The 16,866-nt window shown below is 36.3% G+C and overlaps 1 protein-coding gene across 2 annotated transcripts in view; it reads left to right on the plus strand.

Moving 5' to 3' along the window:
* The window catches only part of CLEC17A (C-type lectin domain containing 17A), a 33,371-nt gene extending 23,276 nt beyond the window's left edge, over positions 1-10,095 (plus strand). The window contains exon 11 of one of the 2 annotated variants that reach the window (XM_074203638.1): positions 8,060-10,095. In XM_074203638.1, the coding sequence (XP_074059739.1) occupies positions 8,060-8,192 (133 nt within the window). In that variant the 3' untranslated portion in view covers positions 8,193-10,095. The remainder of the gene's footprint in view (positions 1-8,059) is intronic. The other variant, XM_074203639.1, reaches the window with a different exon arrangement.
* Positions 10,096-16,866: the final 6,771 nt, after the last annotated feature.

Raw genomic sequence — 16,866 nt, forward strand, 5'->3', positions numbered from 1 at the left:
AGTGCATTTCAGGGTTAGAGGATACATCAGGTGCACCAAGACAGGACCAGCTCAGGTGATGGCTATGCCTCCCATTTGACTTAGGGTGTAGAATGAATAAAGGAGTGTAAGAGAGCCGATATAGTAAGGAGTTAGACTGTGGCAAACTCTGAACACAGGAAGAAGAGAAAGCCTTACCTTAGGTGACATGATGCAAAACTGAGAACAAAGTTGTTTGTTGTTCCACTGGACCCAGATGGCTCCAAAGGAGAAGGTGAGGCTGAGGACCTTGCACAGCACTCTTTTCATTTAAATATGTGAACCCTTAAATTTTAAGAACTTTAAAAACATAGATTAAACAAACAAAAATAAAACAACAGAAAATATAGTTTAGACATTTTAAAGTTTTATTCTCTAAAATCTTACCCCAAACCTTTAGGTGAAAGTCATTCTGAGGTAATGACTACCCAGAACTGGGAAAAAAACTGAATTTTTTAACATTTGAGAAATGGGAAAAATAATTAATCTCTTTAGTGGCCTAAACACAGAAGCTGCACAGTATTGCCATCCAAAATGACTCCACAAAAATTATCATTTTTGTCTCCTGTCTCTTCCTGGGAGGATGTCTCTTTGCATTCTAAACACGGTTCTCCTAGATTTGTGATTAACATGGGGGAGACCTTTGGAATCTTAATTTTTAACTAGGCAGCAAGAAGTCTAGTATTCTCTAAAGGAAATTAATCTTCTATCACAATATAGTTATAAGAAATTATATTTTCACAAATCCCCCATTTTTTTTTTTAGGTTTTTGCAAGGCAAATGGGGTTAAGTGGCTTGCCCAAGGCCACATGGATAGGTAATTATTAAGTGTCTGAGACCAGATTTGAACCCAGGTACTCCTGACTCCAGGGCAGTGCTTTATCCACTGTGCCACCTAGCCACCCCCACTGTGCCACCTAGCCACCCCACAAATCCCCCATTTTGATCATAGTTGATGCTATTATGTCAACTACGGATCAACTAAAGCAGTGTTGACCTAGGGTAGCTAGAAGAATGGGCAGGCAACAAACATGAGTTCAATCTTAAAAGGGGGGGGACAAAAAGAATGGACCGAAACATTTACAGAATCAAGGGGAAAGTTCCAGAGATCAAAAGAAAAGGGGGGGCAGTCCTTTTTGATTAAATAACTTAAAGAAACAAACACAAAAGAAAAATAAGAATAAACAATTACATACATTTCTTCTTTCTTCTGGAGACATCTGATGTCTTTTTGAATCTCCAGAGTCTATTAATGATCAAGCTTCTCCAAGTACATTCAGTTTACTTGTAAGTATCATCTTTAATACTAGGAAATAATTCTGAAATTCTTAGGTTTTGACAATTTACATTCATTTACTATTAGAAATCAACCTAGTTTTGTTTTTGACATTATCTTATTCCTTTTAAATCATTTATAACCCCATTTGGAGGATTCTCTTTCCCCTTAATAAAATAAACAAAGATCTACTGAATTAATTTTGAACTTGAAAATATTCATTTGGTAATCTCTTTAGAATAGTGAGTATCCAAATGATTTTACAAATACAACAGTTTTAGTTTTTTATTAATATTTAAAGTGAATTGAAAATCCTCATCTGAATAATGTATTGTCTTCTTTAAACTATTTTAAAATAGATTACAGAAACATGACTGACATCAGATGCCAAAACTATATATTAACCTAGTCAGATAGAACATGGCATAAATTTAGACCAAATGACTTAAATTTCTATACCTGATTTTAATATAATCACTTGATCTGATTATAGCAATTTACCATAAGCACCAGGGACATCAGAAAAGGAAAATTCTTTTATTTGTTTGGCTGTCCAATTCCAGACAGAAGTCAGTTAGGTAGCCAAAAATCTTAAACCAGATGTTAAATCTGCCAGGTGAGACATTTTCCAAATGTCACATTTGGGAAACTGAGTCAGAATGTGTCCAACCTCAGATTTTGTTGAACAGTTGCCCTTTCAAATCTTATCACAATGAGCCTGTCACTTGCAATGTCCAATCTCCCAGCTTCTATAGACTATGACCTATCAGCATTTCTTTGATACCTGTATATCAGATGCAAGATGGAAGACCGATTTTCAGTCCTATGATGTCTTAAATAGCAATTTCCTATAATCAAACAAAAAATTAGCTCTAAACTTTATAGTCTAAAGGATCAGAAAATGCCCAAACTGTATGTGAAAGCACGTTTTATAAAAACAATTTTCTCTATTGATATGTTCACTAATTCATGTTCAAATTAAACATGACCAAACACACCATTGTTTCTAGAATTCTTTCAAACATCTTTAGCTGATTCATGAACAATTTGCATATATGTAAAACAGATGTTCTGAATTTCAGATGTAATAAACATACACAATAGTAATATCTTGATATCATTGCAGAAGTGAAGACTAAATAAAATGAGTAAAAATAAAAAACAATTTTTAAGTATAGTAACCCCAACTTATATAAAAAAGCTTGAAAATATTTTCAGTATTAATATTTTGTTATTATAGAATTACTACTACCATATTTTAAAATACAAAACTACTGTTATAAAATTATACTAAAAATCATACTAAATCTTATACTAATCCCCACTTTTTGGGTCAAATAGGTAGCATAGTGCCTCCTTCAGACTTAAAGAAAAAGGGACTATTGAAACTTTATAATCCTTCAGAGGACAAGAAAGGAAGTTCTTTTAAATATTCCTCATTTGACCAGGGGACTTCCATTTCTACTATTTGGTGGAAAATGACTAAAGATGTCATTATCTTATTCACCAGGTATTAGAACATTTTTGTTTCATAAGTCTATTCACTTTTACCCAGCTATACTTATATCAACCTTAAAAAGAAAATGAGATACTTCAGGAACTTAATATCATATATATATGATAATTTCAAAATACTAATATAGCTTACTTATGCAATCAAAATAGCAAAAACTTTTCTACTTACAATTATTATGGTAACTTCAAATATTTTTAATATTAACCCAATAGCTCGTTTCACAAATAGTAACCCTGAAACATAGGACCTTTTCTGTGAGTTATAAGCAATATCATCACATTATTGCAAAAAATTAACTTACAGATTTGAAAATTTGGTAGGTCTTTTAGAAATCACTTAAAAAATCTTTTTAAAACTTTTTCTGAGTTTTATTAAAAAGTAGCAATAAGTTTGCTTAAGATAGAGGGGAGACACTTAATGACATAGTTCACTCACTATTCCTCTTTATCTTAACATCATTAGCAATAATCCTAAATTAAATCTTTAAATTAACCAATATTTCTTAATATTAGAACATTTCAGTATATCACAATATTACATGACCACAATTATGTATTTTAAAACTTAAAACCCTCTCAAGTTAATACTACACACATATAGTAATGTATAGAAAATCAGACCATATATGTTTATCTAATTAAAAGGTGATCTTATAGCTTTAAGATATTTTTTAATTTATGTAGTCCTGTTCCTTTTCCCTTCAGAACTAAATTTTGTATTAAAAATGTATTTGTTTCATATATAATTTGCATCCATACAAAATGTCTACAATATATCTTTTGAATCAACAGAACATTTTACATAAAATAATCCATAATTTATAACCCTTAAAATACCCAAACTTAAATATTTCCTCCATTTAAAAAAAACAAACCTAAATTTTCAGTTCAGAATAGCAGCTAGCCTGTGGTATCTTTTTTAGATTTAGACAGAGGCAGAGTTGTGGGATATAGGAGAGAAAATTTCTAATGTGAGTGAGATAAGGAGATAGAGATAAAAAGAGGGAGAGAGGGAGAGTTGCACAGCCAGATTTTTTTTTGCAAGGCAGTGGGGTAAGTGACTTGCCCAAGGTCATACAGCTAGGTAATTATTAAGTGTCTGAGATCAGATATGAACTGATTCTAGGGCTGGTGCTCTATCCACCGCACCACCTAGCTGCCCCGCCAGACTTTTAGAGCAAGGTTTAAAGAATTGAATGGACCAGTTTATAAATAGGAAAAACAAGACTATTCATGTAAATTGTTATCCTTCCCATGTAAAAGCAAAAAGGTATTGGACTGCTGGATGAACAAGAATGGGAAAAATAGGCTCTGCATAGATCAGTCATAGTGAACAGAGAAACAGAAGGAGAAATGAGAGATAACAGTGTGGGGATTGGGTACCAAGGAGAGCTAGTTAGGATAATGGCATTAACAGCACATGGATTATGTACAAGACTCTAGTCCTTATTGCCAACCTTCCTCTGGGAAAAGCATTGTACTGCATGGGGAAGTGCATGCAATAATTAATCTTTTTGATATATAACATTGGATCAAAGGCCTAGCACTGTCAACAGCAATGGGAAAAATGGATACTGAGCAATGCATGGGAGAGGAAGAGCGGGATCAACTGAACCTTTAATGGGTCCCATTGTTTATATGATCTGTGGCCCATAACTGGGGCAGGACCTTGGAAAGGGCCACTGACTGAAGAAGCAGAGACAGGACTGCCACAGGCACTGAGGTGGAGGCATCAATGATTTTTCTTCTTTTGTTTTTATTTTTGCAGTGGGGTTTAATTGAGAAGAGCAGATAAGGACAAAATATCACAACCAAGAAGGTGACAAATGACTTTAGGAAACTTGAAGTAAAGTATGTTGAAAATGATTCTGTCCAAGAGTAATAGAAAGAGAAGTTTTTAAAGCTTGGAAAGACTTGTTGGGATCTCTCCCCCCCCCCCCATTAACATGCCTTCTGAACTCCATGGAAGAGGGAAGGGGATTTTTCCAGGATCCAGAACTGATAGGGTAGCTCCAATGTCCACCAGAGCAGAGATGGGGTGGTCCTGTATTACCACTGACACTTCTCCAAGTTGGGAGATGGAAAGAGAGGACAAATAGGGACTGGATCCTGCAAATCTACCTCAGAGCATCCCTAAGGCTGTGGGAATGGGTGTTTTAATTCCTGTTTTTTGTTTCTCTCCAAAATTTTGCACTATTTCTTCCAATGACCTGACTCCTTGCAATAATGACAAATTCTTGATACTTGATTTGTAGACTGGCTACAGATGTTAGGTGAATTTTGAATAGGAGCTGTTAACTACTTAAGCTTATCTTTCTTTGCCTTCAACTTCATTTTCTCCTAGAGGTCCTCCTCTAGCTGAGCTGCTAAAGTCTGTGCAACATGAGCAACTAGATTAGCGATGAACTGGGGATGCTTAGTTTGCCATTCTGTCTGAGTAATTTTGATATTCTGTGACAGAGAAAGTTGAAGATTGTTAAGAAAGTAAGAGAGAAACTGAGGCTGCCCTCCTTCCTTATCATGCTTTAAATCAGAATTTGCATCAAAAATCTCTGCTAAGCAATCAAAAAATTGAAATACTGTTTCATCTTGTCTTTGAATAATATTCTTGATTTTTGAATAACCCACTGTTCAGGGAAAAGTAAGTGGGATAGTCTCTATTAAAGCATTCCCTAGAGAACTTACATTCATATAATGTCTTTGCTGATCTGTTTCAGCAACCCAATCGTCTCCTGGAATTCCTAAATAGTTGTTTTACTTCAGCCTTTCTGAACCAATTCTTAGCTTCTCCCTTTCCAACTAAAGCTATGGTTAAGAGGTAAATATCTGGGATCCCAGGTGATAGGATTGCAGAGTAACCTTAAATTGATCACTAAAACCCATTGGATCTTGATGGTGGTCAAGAAATATATTTTTTTAAAGCCTGTAGTTCTCCTTTGTTCCATGGCTTGAATTTATACTACAGGGCAGTATAAATTAATATCAGATGTAGCCTGTTTTTCTCCATCTGTAATTGGAATGGTCCGATGGTATGGTCTATTAATTACATTAAAATATTTCAATAGGGTCTGGCTTTGGGATCTTATTTGGAGATAGGGTAAACCTCATTAGAAATAGTATCTTTTGGAGTAAGAGAAGGAGATTGAATGGAAGAATAGGAAGATGGGACAATTGAATAAAAAAGGAGAGTAGGAAGAGAAGATGGAGGGATATGGATGAGAAGTAAAAGATGAAAAAGGAACACAACAAGAAGAAACTGAGGAACTATTAGATAAAGGAGAAGGAGATGAAAATGAAGAGGAAGGACAAAAAAATTGAGGGACAAAGAGAAGAGTTAATGGAGGGATTACTACTGGGGATATAAGAAGGAGATAAAACAAGTGAAAAGAAATTGGAGAACAAAGAGAAGAAGGAATGCTATTGGGATAAGGATGAGGAAAAAATAGGAAGAGAAGAAAGTGGATTATAATGAGGAGAGGAAAAAAAGTACCAGAAGTACTAGAGATCTAACTACTAGGCAACTTCACCAAAGAAATGCCACACTTAGATCTAGGGATAAGTCCTCAGCACGTACCTGGCTGCTTAAAACCAAGGGAATTCTCACCAACCTGTGAAAATTCCCCAAACCAGAGAAACTTTATCTTCAAAGGGAACAACTGTTCAAACTAAAAAAAACCTCACCATCAGACAAGATCACTGTGTCAGGCTCAACATCTATTCTAGTTTTCTAGAGATCCCTTCTTGTGGTGTTGCCAGGAAGAAAAGTCTATTTCCTTTCAAATCATATGTCTGGATCTGAGTCATGACAAAAAAAAATTATGAACCCTAAAAGTATAAGAAATTTAAAAACACAGAGTTAAAATAAAATGACAGAAAATATAGGTTAGACTTTTCAAGGTTTTATTCTCTAAGATCTTACCCAAAACCTATAGCTGAAAGACATTTTGATATAATGACCACATGGAACTGTGAAAGAAACTGGACTTTATATCATAGGAATAGGGAACATAATTAATCTCCTTAGTGGCCCAAGTAAAGAAGTTGCACAATTTTACTAGCCAAGCTGCTCCATAAAGATTCTCATCTTTGTTTCTTGGCTCTTCTCGGATTATGTTCTCCTGACATCCTGAACATAGTTCTCCTAGATTTGTGATTAACACAGGGGAGAACTTTAGAGTCTTAATTTTTAAATAGGAGCAAGGTGATCTGATAAGAAACCTAGTATTTTCTGAAGGGAATTAATCTTCTATCACAATATAGTTATGAGAAATTATTATTTCACAAATCCAATTCACTCACTTGTCTTGGCAACACTTCCCTGACGTCATGGTCTTGGGATCAAGTAGATACTTAGTATATAAGGTTAATGGGATGGAGGTAATCCTCTCAAAATCAATGGGACAACCAAAACCTGGTCCCACTCAGCAATCCTCAAGGGAGTTCAGACAGTGATTACCTGTAAAGAAAAATATCCTTCCTAGAATAAGTGAGTTTTCAGAGAATTGGGGGAGGAGGAGAGGTGAAGGTGATGGAGCATGAAGAGGAGAAGGAAGAATGAGAGGCAGATTCATTTTAGAGAGAGGGAGATTTCCACTTGAACTAAGGGAGAACTTCCTAACAAGTAGATTGCTCCAAAGTGGAATGAGTTAAGATAAGATAAATTGTCATAGAATCCTTGGTAAGCAGTGAAGTCCCTAGATTACAACAATGGATATCATCAAGTTGCATAGCTACTACTTGTTGTGAGTGTTATAAAAGGAGGTTCCTGCTCAGTTGTGGGTTGGTACAGATTTCTTTCAAATATCTAAATCTCTTATTTTTAGAGATCTAAATCTCTAATCCAAAATCTGAAAATATTAAGATTTCCAAATGCTTTACAAATATCTCATTTGGATCATCCGTACAATAAACTGGGGAGGTGGGGGTTTTATTATTTTCATTTTCCAAAAGAAGAGACTGAAGAAAGATAAAGGTTAAGTGATTTGTCCAGGGTTGCATATCAAGTGTCTAAGTCTGGATTTGAACTAAAGTCTTCCTGACTCTAGGTCTAGGATTTTATCTATCATTCCACCAATGTACTTCTCAGGTGGGAGAGAATAAATAGCTTGTGAGAGGACAATGTAGTTTACAGAGGAAGACCTGGGATAGTTCTTAAGTTTAGGAAGGTGAACATTGTGACTTATCAATGGATAGAAGGGTCATTAAACATGAAAACCTCTATTGTTTCAATTTCTCTTTCTCTTTCTCTAGCTTCTGGGATCTAGGGGAGCCCAATAATTCGAATAATGAAGATTGTGTCATCATGCGGTCAGATGGTCGATGGAATGATGTATCTTGTGTCTTGACCACATATTGGATTTGTGAGGGAAAATTTGCTTGTTGATTCCCTCAAGTGAAACTGGGAACTGAACCCAGAGCCTCCTCTTCTGATGAGTGTTCACTTTTGGGGTAGAAACTTGCCCTTTCAGAAAATGCCTCTGTTCCAAATCTTTGTCTGTCTAGGGCTGTGAGTGACTGCATTTTCCCCCACAACACTTGACTCAGGAGTATCCAGAAGGATGGATGTCATTTCAATTCCAAGGACCAGGATTTGGCTCTGAAAATCCCTTAAAGTGATAATGATCAATGAGCTGAACCTTTTAAGAGGTGGGTAGGACCAAAGTAGGGGGTAAAGGATCACTTTGGGCTTTGCCATTTAGTCTCCACAGTTTTGATGGCTCCATCAGTCATCATGCAGCTGAAGAAGATCACTGACTGCAAGAACTCTTAGGAGTTTGGGCTAGGGATTTAGAGTTGCTTCCAGAGAGATCAAGGAATTTACTTTGGTGTCTGAACTCTGAGTCTCCACTTCAATCAATATGAGCTGAGTTTCAAGGAAGGCTCTAGATCTCTCAGGATCTCTTGAATGAGGGAAAACATAAAACTGGACCAAGTCACTGAGTTGGTATGACTTCTCTCTGGAGGGCTGAGCAGAAATGAACCAGTCTTGGAGGGATGGGTGAAGGAAGGCATCTGTTACCACCTTTGATAGATTCTGGAATATCTTGCATTGGGTTTACCCAGACAAAATGGCAGAGTGGGAAGTCCATTATTGACCTCATCCATGGGTCTGATCATCTCCTTCATATCCATGTTCCAGTTGCACACAGTTAATTTTCATCAGGCACAGGATTATAGCCAATAGTCCTCTCTGACTTTAAAATCTAAACTGATTGGGATCATATATTTAAACCTGAAAGATCTGACCTCTGATTCTATATATTTTGCACATGAGGAAACCTGGCCTTTAGAGTTAAGGTTATCAAAGGTTGGGGTTATTTTCCATTTAAGTAGTAGAACTGAAATTCCAATTGAGGTCTTCTGATTCTGAATCTCATATTCTTTTCATTATCCCATGCTGTCTCATGGTTATATCTATAGTTATATCTATTTTCTCTCTAAGTATTCATATATACAAATACCCATAAATACATGGTATAACATATAAGTATATGTATATATACATATATACTTCACTGACTTGAAACTTAACATCAGAAAAGAAATCTAAGATAATGGCCCCTGTTCCCATCTCTTCCTAGAGGGAGAAGAAATAGAAGCAATGGCAGATTTTATATTCTTGGGCTCATAAATCACTGTACATGGTGAGTACAAGCCATGAAATTAAAAGATGCTTGCTCCTTAAAAGGAAAGCTATGGCAAATCTGGATGATCAAAAGCAGAGATATCACTTTGCAAAGATCTTTGATCAGCTTTCCTTATAATTTAACTCACAGTTATACATTGCTACTGGAAAACCCATGGATTATCTTGAATTATGAGGAAATTTGATGACCACAGAAATGATGTTTTTGAATTGTGGTGTTGGAGAAGACTTTTGAGAGTCCATTGGATGACAAAAAGATCAGATCAATCAAAACTTAAAGAAATTAATTCAAGTTATTAATTGGAAGGTCAAATTCTGAAGCTGAAGTTTAAATACTTTGGTTTTATAAGGAGAACTTCATTGAAAAAGACCCTAATTTTGAGAAAGAGTAAAGGCAAAAGGAAAAGAGGATGGCAGAGGATGAGATGGATAGTGACATGGAAACAATGAACATGAACTTGGACAAATGTCCAGAGACAGTAGAGGATAGAAGGGTCTGGCATGCCATGGTCCACAGGGTCACAAACAGTTGGATGTGACTGAACAACAACATACATATACTTCATTTGTATATATATATATGTATGTATATATGCATATATATACATATATATACATATATACATGCAATTTGTCAAAATAAAAAGGGGAAATAAAAATGAAAATTGAACTCTTTTGGCTTTATATGGTTTTCTGATTGTAATTATTTTGTGTATTCATTTTTAAGCCTGTAACTCATTCATAGAGATAAATTTGCATTAGCTTTTTTCATCCAATATGACTTCATGTATACTTAAGTGATGGGCTATGTGGCTGTCCTTAGCACTTTATTCTATTTAAGAATCAAGAAACTTATCCTTGGCAACTGATCAATCAATAACCACTTATTAAGTGCCTACTTTATATAATTCTCTATGTATGATGACTAAAGTATAAAGAATTTATGTCTTCAGGAATTTATATTTTATTTAGGAGACAAAGATATGGCCATTTCTTTAATAAGACAGTCTAGAATTTTTGTCCATAATTGATAGTAACCTTGTTAGCCTATAGTTTACAGATGATTATGTGCCAGACCTGATTGGCTATATTTTATGCAGGGGCCTTGACAAGTATGGCAGTGATGACTGATAAGGAAGAAGATGATGTGGTCCTAGAAACTGAGGAAGGGAAAGGTGTAATAGCTGATACAACACAGGTCCAGTCAGGGCTACTATTTCCTCCATTTCCTACTGCTTTTGGATAGGAAAATAGGCTTCTGCTGTTTGTGGTGACTGCTACATATTATCCATTGGTAGATGTCAGTTGTTTGTGGGCATCTGAAAAATTCTCTACAGCTGCTAATGATCCCTACAACTTTTTTTTTGAGTTGAGACTGTGGCCACCATAGAATTGTTCTTATCACTCAAATCTGGTTTGTACCAATGCTGTAGTTGTTCCTCAGATTTCCTAGTGGCCATCTCAGCAATCCTCTTCTTTTCCACCAAAAGGAGGGAGGTATGTTTTATTACCAGTTCACCAAGGTCAAGAATGGGTCATTATGTAATTTGTAGCCCAGGGACCTCCAGCCCCTTTACTAAAAGACTGGATCTGATCTTATGAACTACTTCAAAATGGACCAATTTCTCCATTGAGGCTTGTTATGCCTTTACCCTGGAGCTTGCTTTGGAGAAATCTTTAAATATAGCTTAGGTATAGGCTTTCCTAAATATGACTAATGGAGTCTCTTTAGCTTTCATACAGACCCTCAAGGTATCAACCGCACACCTAATTCAATATGTGTTTATTTTATTTCACGGAAAATTGAAAAATATTCAACAGACTTGTAGGAATCATTAAACAGATGTCCAAACAGATGTCTAAACGAGGAACTCCCTTCCTCATGAAGCTGCATCATCCAAATAACTCACTATAACAGCAAGTTCCAACACATCCAACAAAATTCGACAAGAGCCAAGATCCAAAAAAGATGACTTGCGCCTTTGACACAGCTTTAATTCTTCATTGTTTAGTATAATGCTAAACACATATTTAAATGCTTCCTGACAGCTTCAGTTATAAAGTCTAGGAGGGTGATTCTTTTCTTTTCCTAAAAAAAGAATGTTGCTTAGTAATTATGTGAGTGATAGTCTTTTTCTCTCTAAAGGATCTTAGGTTCAAACTCTCAGTTCTGGGAAATCTCAAATTTGATGTCATTCCCTGAAACAACCTTAAAGTTTCTTGCTTCCCTGGAAATCTCCCTTGGGTAGAAGGCTAGATTCTTCTCTCAAATAGCCTAGGAACTCAAAAGCCTTTTCACAGGAGGGTAGGGTTCATGGACATTGTTAATTAATCACTCACATTGGTGATAAAGATAAGCATGTGCCTGCTTCTTCCCTGTACTTGGAAATTTATTAAGGTGATGACTGCTGCCCTTTCTTGGACTTAAAAGTCCATTTTCTGGATCTCTTCTCTCAGGCCTTGTGGGTATGTATAAAAAACTCTCACATGTTTCTACCCAAGACAACATTCCTAGTGCTGTGATGGAGGGATCGTAGGCAGATACAGGCTTCTCTCTGCAAGATTTGGCCAGAACTATATGGATTGAATACTGTTCTATCTTCTGAACAGGGAAGAACTATAATAGCAAAAGGAATCCTGTAGCAAACAGAATGTTCTATAGACATCTTAAAGACGTATACTCTTGAGTCTAAAGCAGTCAGTGATCTTGGAGGCAGCCTACATCTTTGAAACCTAGCCAGTAATTCCCTGTGACCTTTTAGTAAGGTGCCAAAAGAACATGCTCATACTCTCCTTTAGGAGGTGCTTTTCAGATGTGAAGACAATGAAGAAGTGAAAACACATGAATTGTGTTTTCAAATTGATAAGGAGCTCTTCTGACCATCTAGCCCCCCACTTTTCAAATGCAATTAGTCAGTCTGATTACCTATCAGAGTTTCAATTTATATTGTGGTTCTCATCATGTATATTGTATATACAGTCATGTGCAGGTTCTACTTACTTAATTCTGTATTGTTGTGGAGACTTGGGCTGCCTTCATGATCATTGACTTTGTTAGGCTCAAAGGTAGAGAAGAACCCACCATTGTGCCAGCCGTTAAGAGCAGAGTAGTTACTGTTAATCAATTATTATTTATGAAATACCTACTTTTGCCAGGCATTACAAAGCATTGTAATACATTGTAATACAAAGAAAGCCTTTCCCTGTCCCCCTAGTGACTTTTCTCAAGGAGCTATCAGTCTAATAATAGAGATAAAATGTAAAAATTAAGTACAAACAAGGTACTTAGACTAGGTTACTCACCAAGGAAATAGAGAGTGGAAGATGGATATGAGAGAGACTGTAGAGATGAAAATGATGATATTTAGTAACCTATTCCATTTGGGAGGTGAGGGGAAAGAGAGGAGTTCATAGCCTCAGGGTTTCAAATGTGAGAGACTTGGGTGACAAATGGTGCCAAAATTAGGAACAGTGAAGTCAGATGGAGGATCAAATTGAAGGGGAAAGATATTGGGCTTGATTTTGAACATGGTGAGTTTGAGGTGCCAATGGGACATGAAAGTCCCATAGACAACCATGGTGCCAGCATGGAGTACAAACAAAGAGGTTAGGAGTAGAGATGGATATTTGAGAGTCATCTGAAGAGAGGCAATAATTGAACATGTGGAAATAACCACCATTCTACAATTGTTGGTCCTCCAAACTTCTTTTCAGGTATGACATATTCCAGAAGAGGAAGAGGTACCTGACAGGAGAAGAAGGCGTATCTAGAATAGATACAGCTTATTATAAGAAAGATTCAGCTTGCTAATGCAAAACTTTTTCTAGACTATTGTCCCCAGGCACAGAATCCAGACTAAGACAAAACGCTATGGCATGAATGCCTTTAGATATCAACAACTGGAAAAAGAACATGAGGTGAACATCTATCATATTCCTGGCAAGGTTCAATGTTTCTTTCCATCTTGGCTCTCTTGGCAGCAATCCCAGTTATAAAGGATAGCCAGATGAGGCTCCTGATCCCAGGGGGAGGAAGAAAGGCAAACGCACAGAAAGAGCTAGAATGACAAATGAGACCAGAAGTGCTGCCATTGACCCAAAAGGGATGTGATCCAACTCGATGTTTAAAGTTGAATGTATTAATTGGTGCATTCAAAGATGCTAGGGGGAATCTCCTTAATCCAGACTTCAGTTTTCTAAAGATCTATGCTCCTTTTGTCCTTAAAGATATGACAGTGCTCAATCTAACTGATAAGGAGGGTCATTTAGGATTAGCCTGTATTTCTCAGTAGAACTGGTCCCTGGGACTCTGCTGCTCCATCTCAACTGCTCAACTAGAATGAACATCCAGATCAGGTAGCAAGGAAGAAAATGAGCACATTTTCTTGTTTCATTTCTGCATTTTTGTATTTTACCACTGGTTTGTACCCTATTAGATTGTAGGTGGCACAGTACTGGGCTAGTCAGGAAGAACTGAGTTCAAATTTGGTCTCTGACATTTACTAGTTGTTTGACTTTGGGCAACTCCTTTATCCTCTGTTGGTCTCAGCTTCTTCATCTGTAAAATGATAGTTGCCAGGATTGTTGTGAGGGTCAAAGAGGGTTTTTTGGGTTTGTTTTTTGCAAGGCAATGGGGTTAAGTGACTTGCCCAAGGTCACACAGCTAGGTTATTATCAAGCGTCTGAGGTTGAATTTGAACTCAGGTCCTCCTGACTCCAGGGCCGGTGCACCTAGCTGCCCCCTGAAAAGGATATAATTATGAAGACTTAGCACAGTGTCTGACAAATAGCAAGCACCACATAAATGTTAGCTATTATTTTTATTATTTATTATTATAATTATTACATTTAAATTTTAAACTTCTTGAGACCAGGACTGTCTTTTGCCTCCTTTTGCATCCCCAATGCTTAGCACAGTTCTCTGCACATAGTATTTGCTTAATAAATATTGATTGATTTATTTTTATAAACCTGGTCTTTGAATCAAACTGAATGTAGAACTGTGCTTCTGTTCTTTGCATTCCTCTTATTGATGTGGTGGATCCAGCTTTTGTCTTCATGTAACCTGGGAAAAACTTTGATTTTTACAGACCTATTCTAGTTCTGGTTAAGTCTGACTGAAAAAATTATCTTTCTTTGCCATGGACACACCATTATTGGGCCTGGTACCACGTCCCTTCCATCCTTTTCCTTCTATCTCTACCATAGTTGGAATCTTTTAAATCTTTAAATTTCCAGGCTAAAAGCTTCCATTTCCCTAGTGATTGGTATTTCACTGCTTGTGACAGCTGAGATGGTAAACCAATTGAGGTTCTCCTGAATGGGACACCACTGTTCTACAGAAAACTCCTGGGACTACATAATCCTAAACTGCCCTAATGCATGGAATGAGGAAAAACTTGTGTTGATGTATCAGTTACAAGGAAACCCTGGTCAAAGCTATGGTAGGCTGATTACCTCTACTTAAAGAGTAATGTACCTAGTCCTCTAGTACTGGTACTGTTTGTACCTCTTTTATATCCTTTGGAAGCATCAGTTTTGGAAAAGCCAAATTTGGAAGTGTTTGTAAGAATGTTGGTGGGTTTCCCCTATTATGATTGTTCTGGCTGCTGCCCCAGACACCTTATCATATTTTCTGTGTTGCTCCTTTATTTCTCTCAGTGATTCCTTGTGTATCTGTATTTAAACCATGTTGATCTCCATTAAACATAACAAATTAAAAGGTCAATTAAAAAAAAGGATTGACTGACCCATCCTCCTTAGATGCTCTTTAAACCCAGCAATGGGTCTCAACTTACCTGAAATTTATAGTAACCGCCATCCTTGGGTATGAATCCTTGCCCTGTCATACTAAGCCTTAACCAACTGTTAGTGTTTACTTATACAAGAAATGCTGAAGTGATTTGAACAATGTCTATCTGGGATTGTGTTCTCTCTTTGACAGGGTCTGACATTTGCAATTCATCATGCTAAATTCAGAAAGTTAGAGAAGTGCCTTGAATGTCCCTAACTTCACTTTCATAAGCTATTATGGATTTGTCATCTATGAATTTAACTATGATATTATTGAAACAAAAATATAACCTGAAATTTCAATTATAATTCTTCAAATATATGGAGGGCATGAGGAACTTCCAAACTATTGCACCCTTACTGGTGCTCATTCTCTGCCAAAAAACAGAGACAGTGGGACTTTTAATTTAACAGAACAAGAGGAGGTAACTCACTGACTGCTGAAAAAAGTCATATGTATAGAGTTTTGATAAAATCTGTCTTGAACCTTAGAGAACTCTGGGAAAGAGTCTTTTTCTATAATAAAAATAGGTAAATTGATTTCCTTGATGCTTCTTACACTATACTCCATTTCCTAACGTCATGTCTTTGCACTCTGAAATATTCTCTAGGCCTGGAACATACTCTCCACTCACCTCTATTTCTTAGTGTCATAGGAAGAGTGGACTCTTATTGGCAGATCTTGCCCCCATTCCCTTTCCATTTGACAGCTCAGTTCTCCTACTTCTTTTTTTAAATTTTTTTTTTAGGTTTTTGCAAGGCAAATGGGGCTAAGTGGCTTGCCCAAGGCCATGCAGCTAAGTAATTATTAAGTGTCTGAGGTCAGATTTGAACCCAGGTACTCCTGACTCCAGGGCTGGTGCTCTATCCACTGTGCCACCTAGCCGCCCCTGTTCTACTTCTTTAGAATCTTTTGTTTCCTTTAAAATTGAGCCCAGTTTCTGCATTCTATTTTTCTAACCTCTCCAGATGCTAGTGTTTTCTCTCCAATAATTACCTTGTAGTATATATATGTATCCATATATACCATACATATGTGCATACATAAATACATATTTATATATAAAAAATATAAAAATTTTTCTTGCATCCTAAAGTTCATTTGTTCTCTATGACAAAATCTCTACTCTGGAGAGATTATAAAGACTTTGCTCATTTTACTTCACACTATTCATTTTAAGTAAGATCCAATTAAAGATGAAATAATTTTTTTTAAGGTTTTTGCAAGGCAAATGGGGTTAAGTGGCTTGCCCAAGGCCACACAGCTAGGTAATTATTAAATGTCTGAGACCAGATTTGAACCCAGGTACTCCTGACTCCAGGGCCGGTGCTTTATCCACTGTGCCACCTAGCCGCCCTGAAATAATTCTTAAAAAAAGAATTTGAATGCTCTGTCATTTGATATATATATATATATATATATATATAATATATATATATATTATATATATATATCTGTTTGATATTGATATTCATGTTCTATAGAATCTATTTTTTAGCAAAACATAATTGCCTTGATTTTTTAATTAGGTCTAGTTTTACTTTGCTTGAAATAATGATTGCCACCTTTGTTTTTTTTACCTTAGCTGAAGCATAATGGATTCTACTTTAACTCATT

Source organism: Macrotis lagotis, chromosome X, assembly GCF_037893015.1.
Source record: "Macrotis lagotis isolate mMagLag1 chromosome X, bilby.v1.9.chrom.fasta, whole genome shotgun sequence".
NCBI classification, from domain to species: Eukaryota; Metazoa; Chordata; class Mammalia; order Peramelemorphia; family Peramelidae; genus Macrotis; species Macrotis lagotis.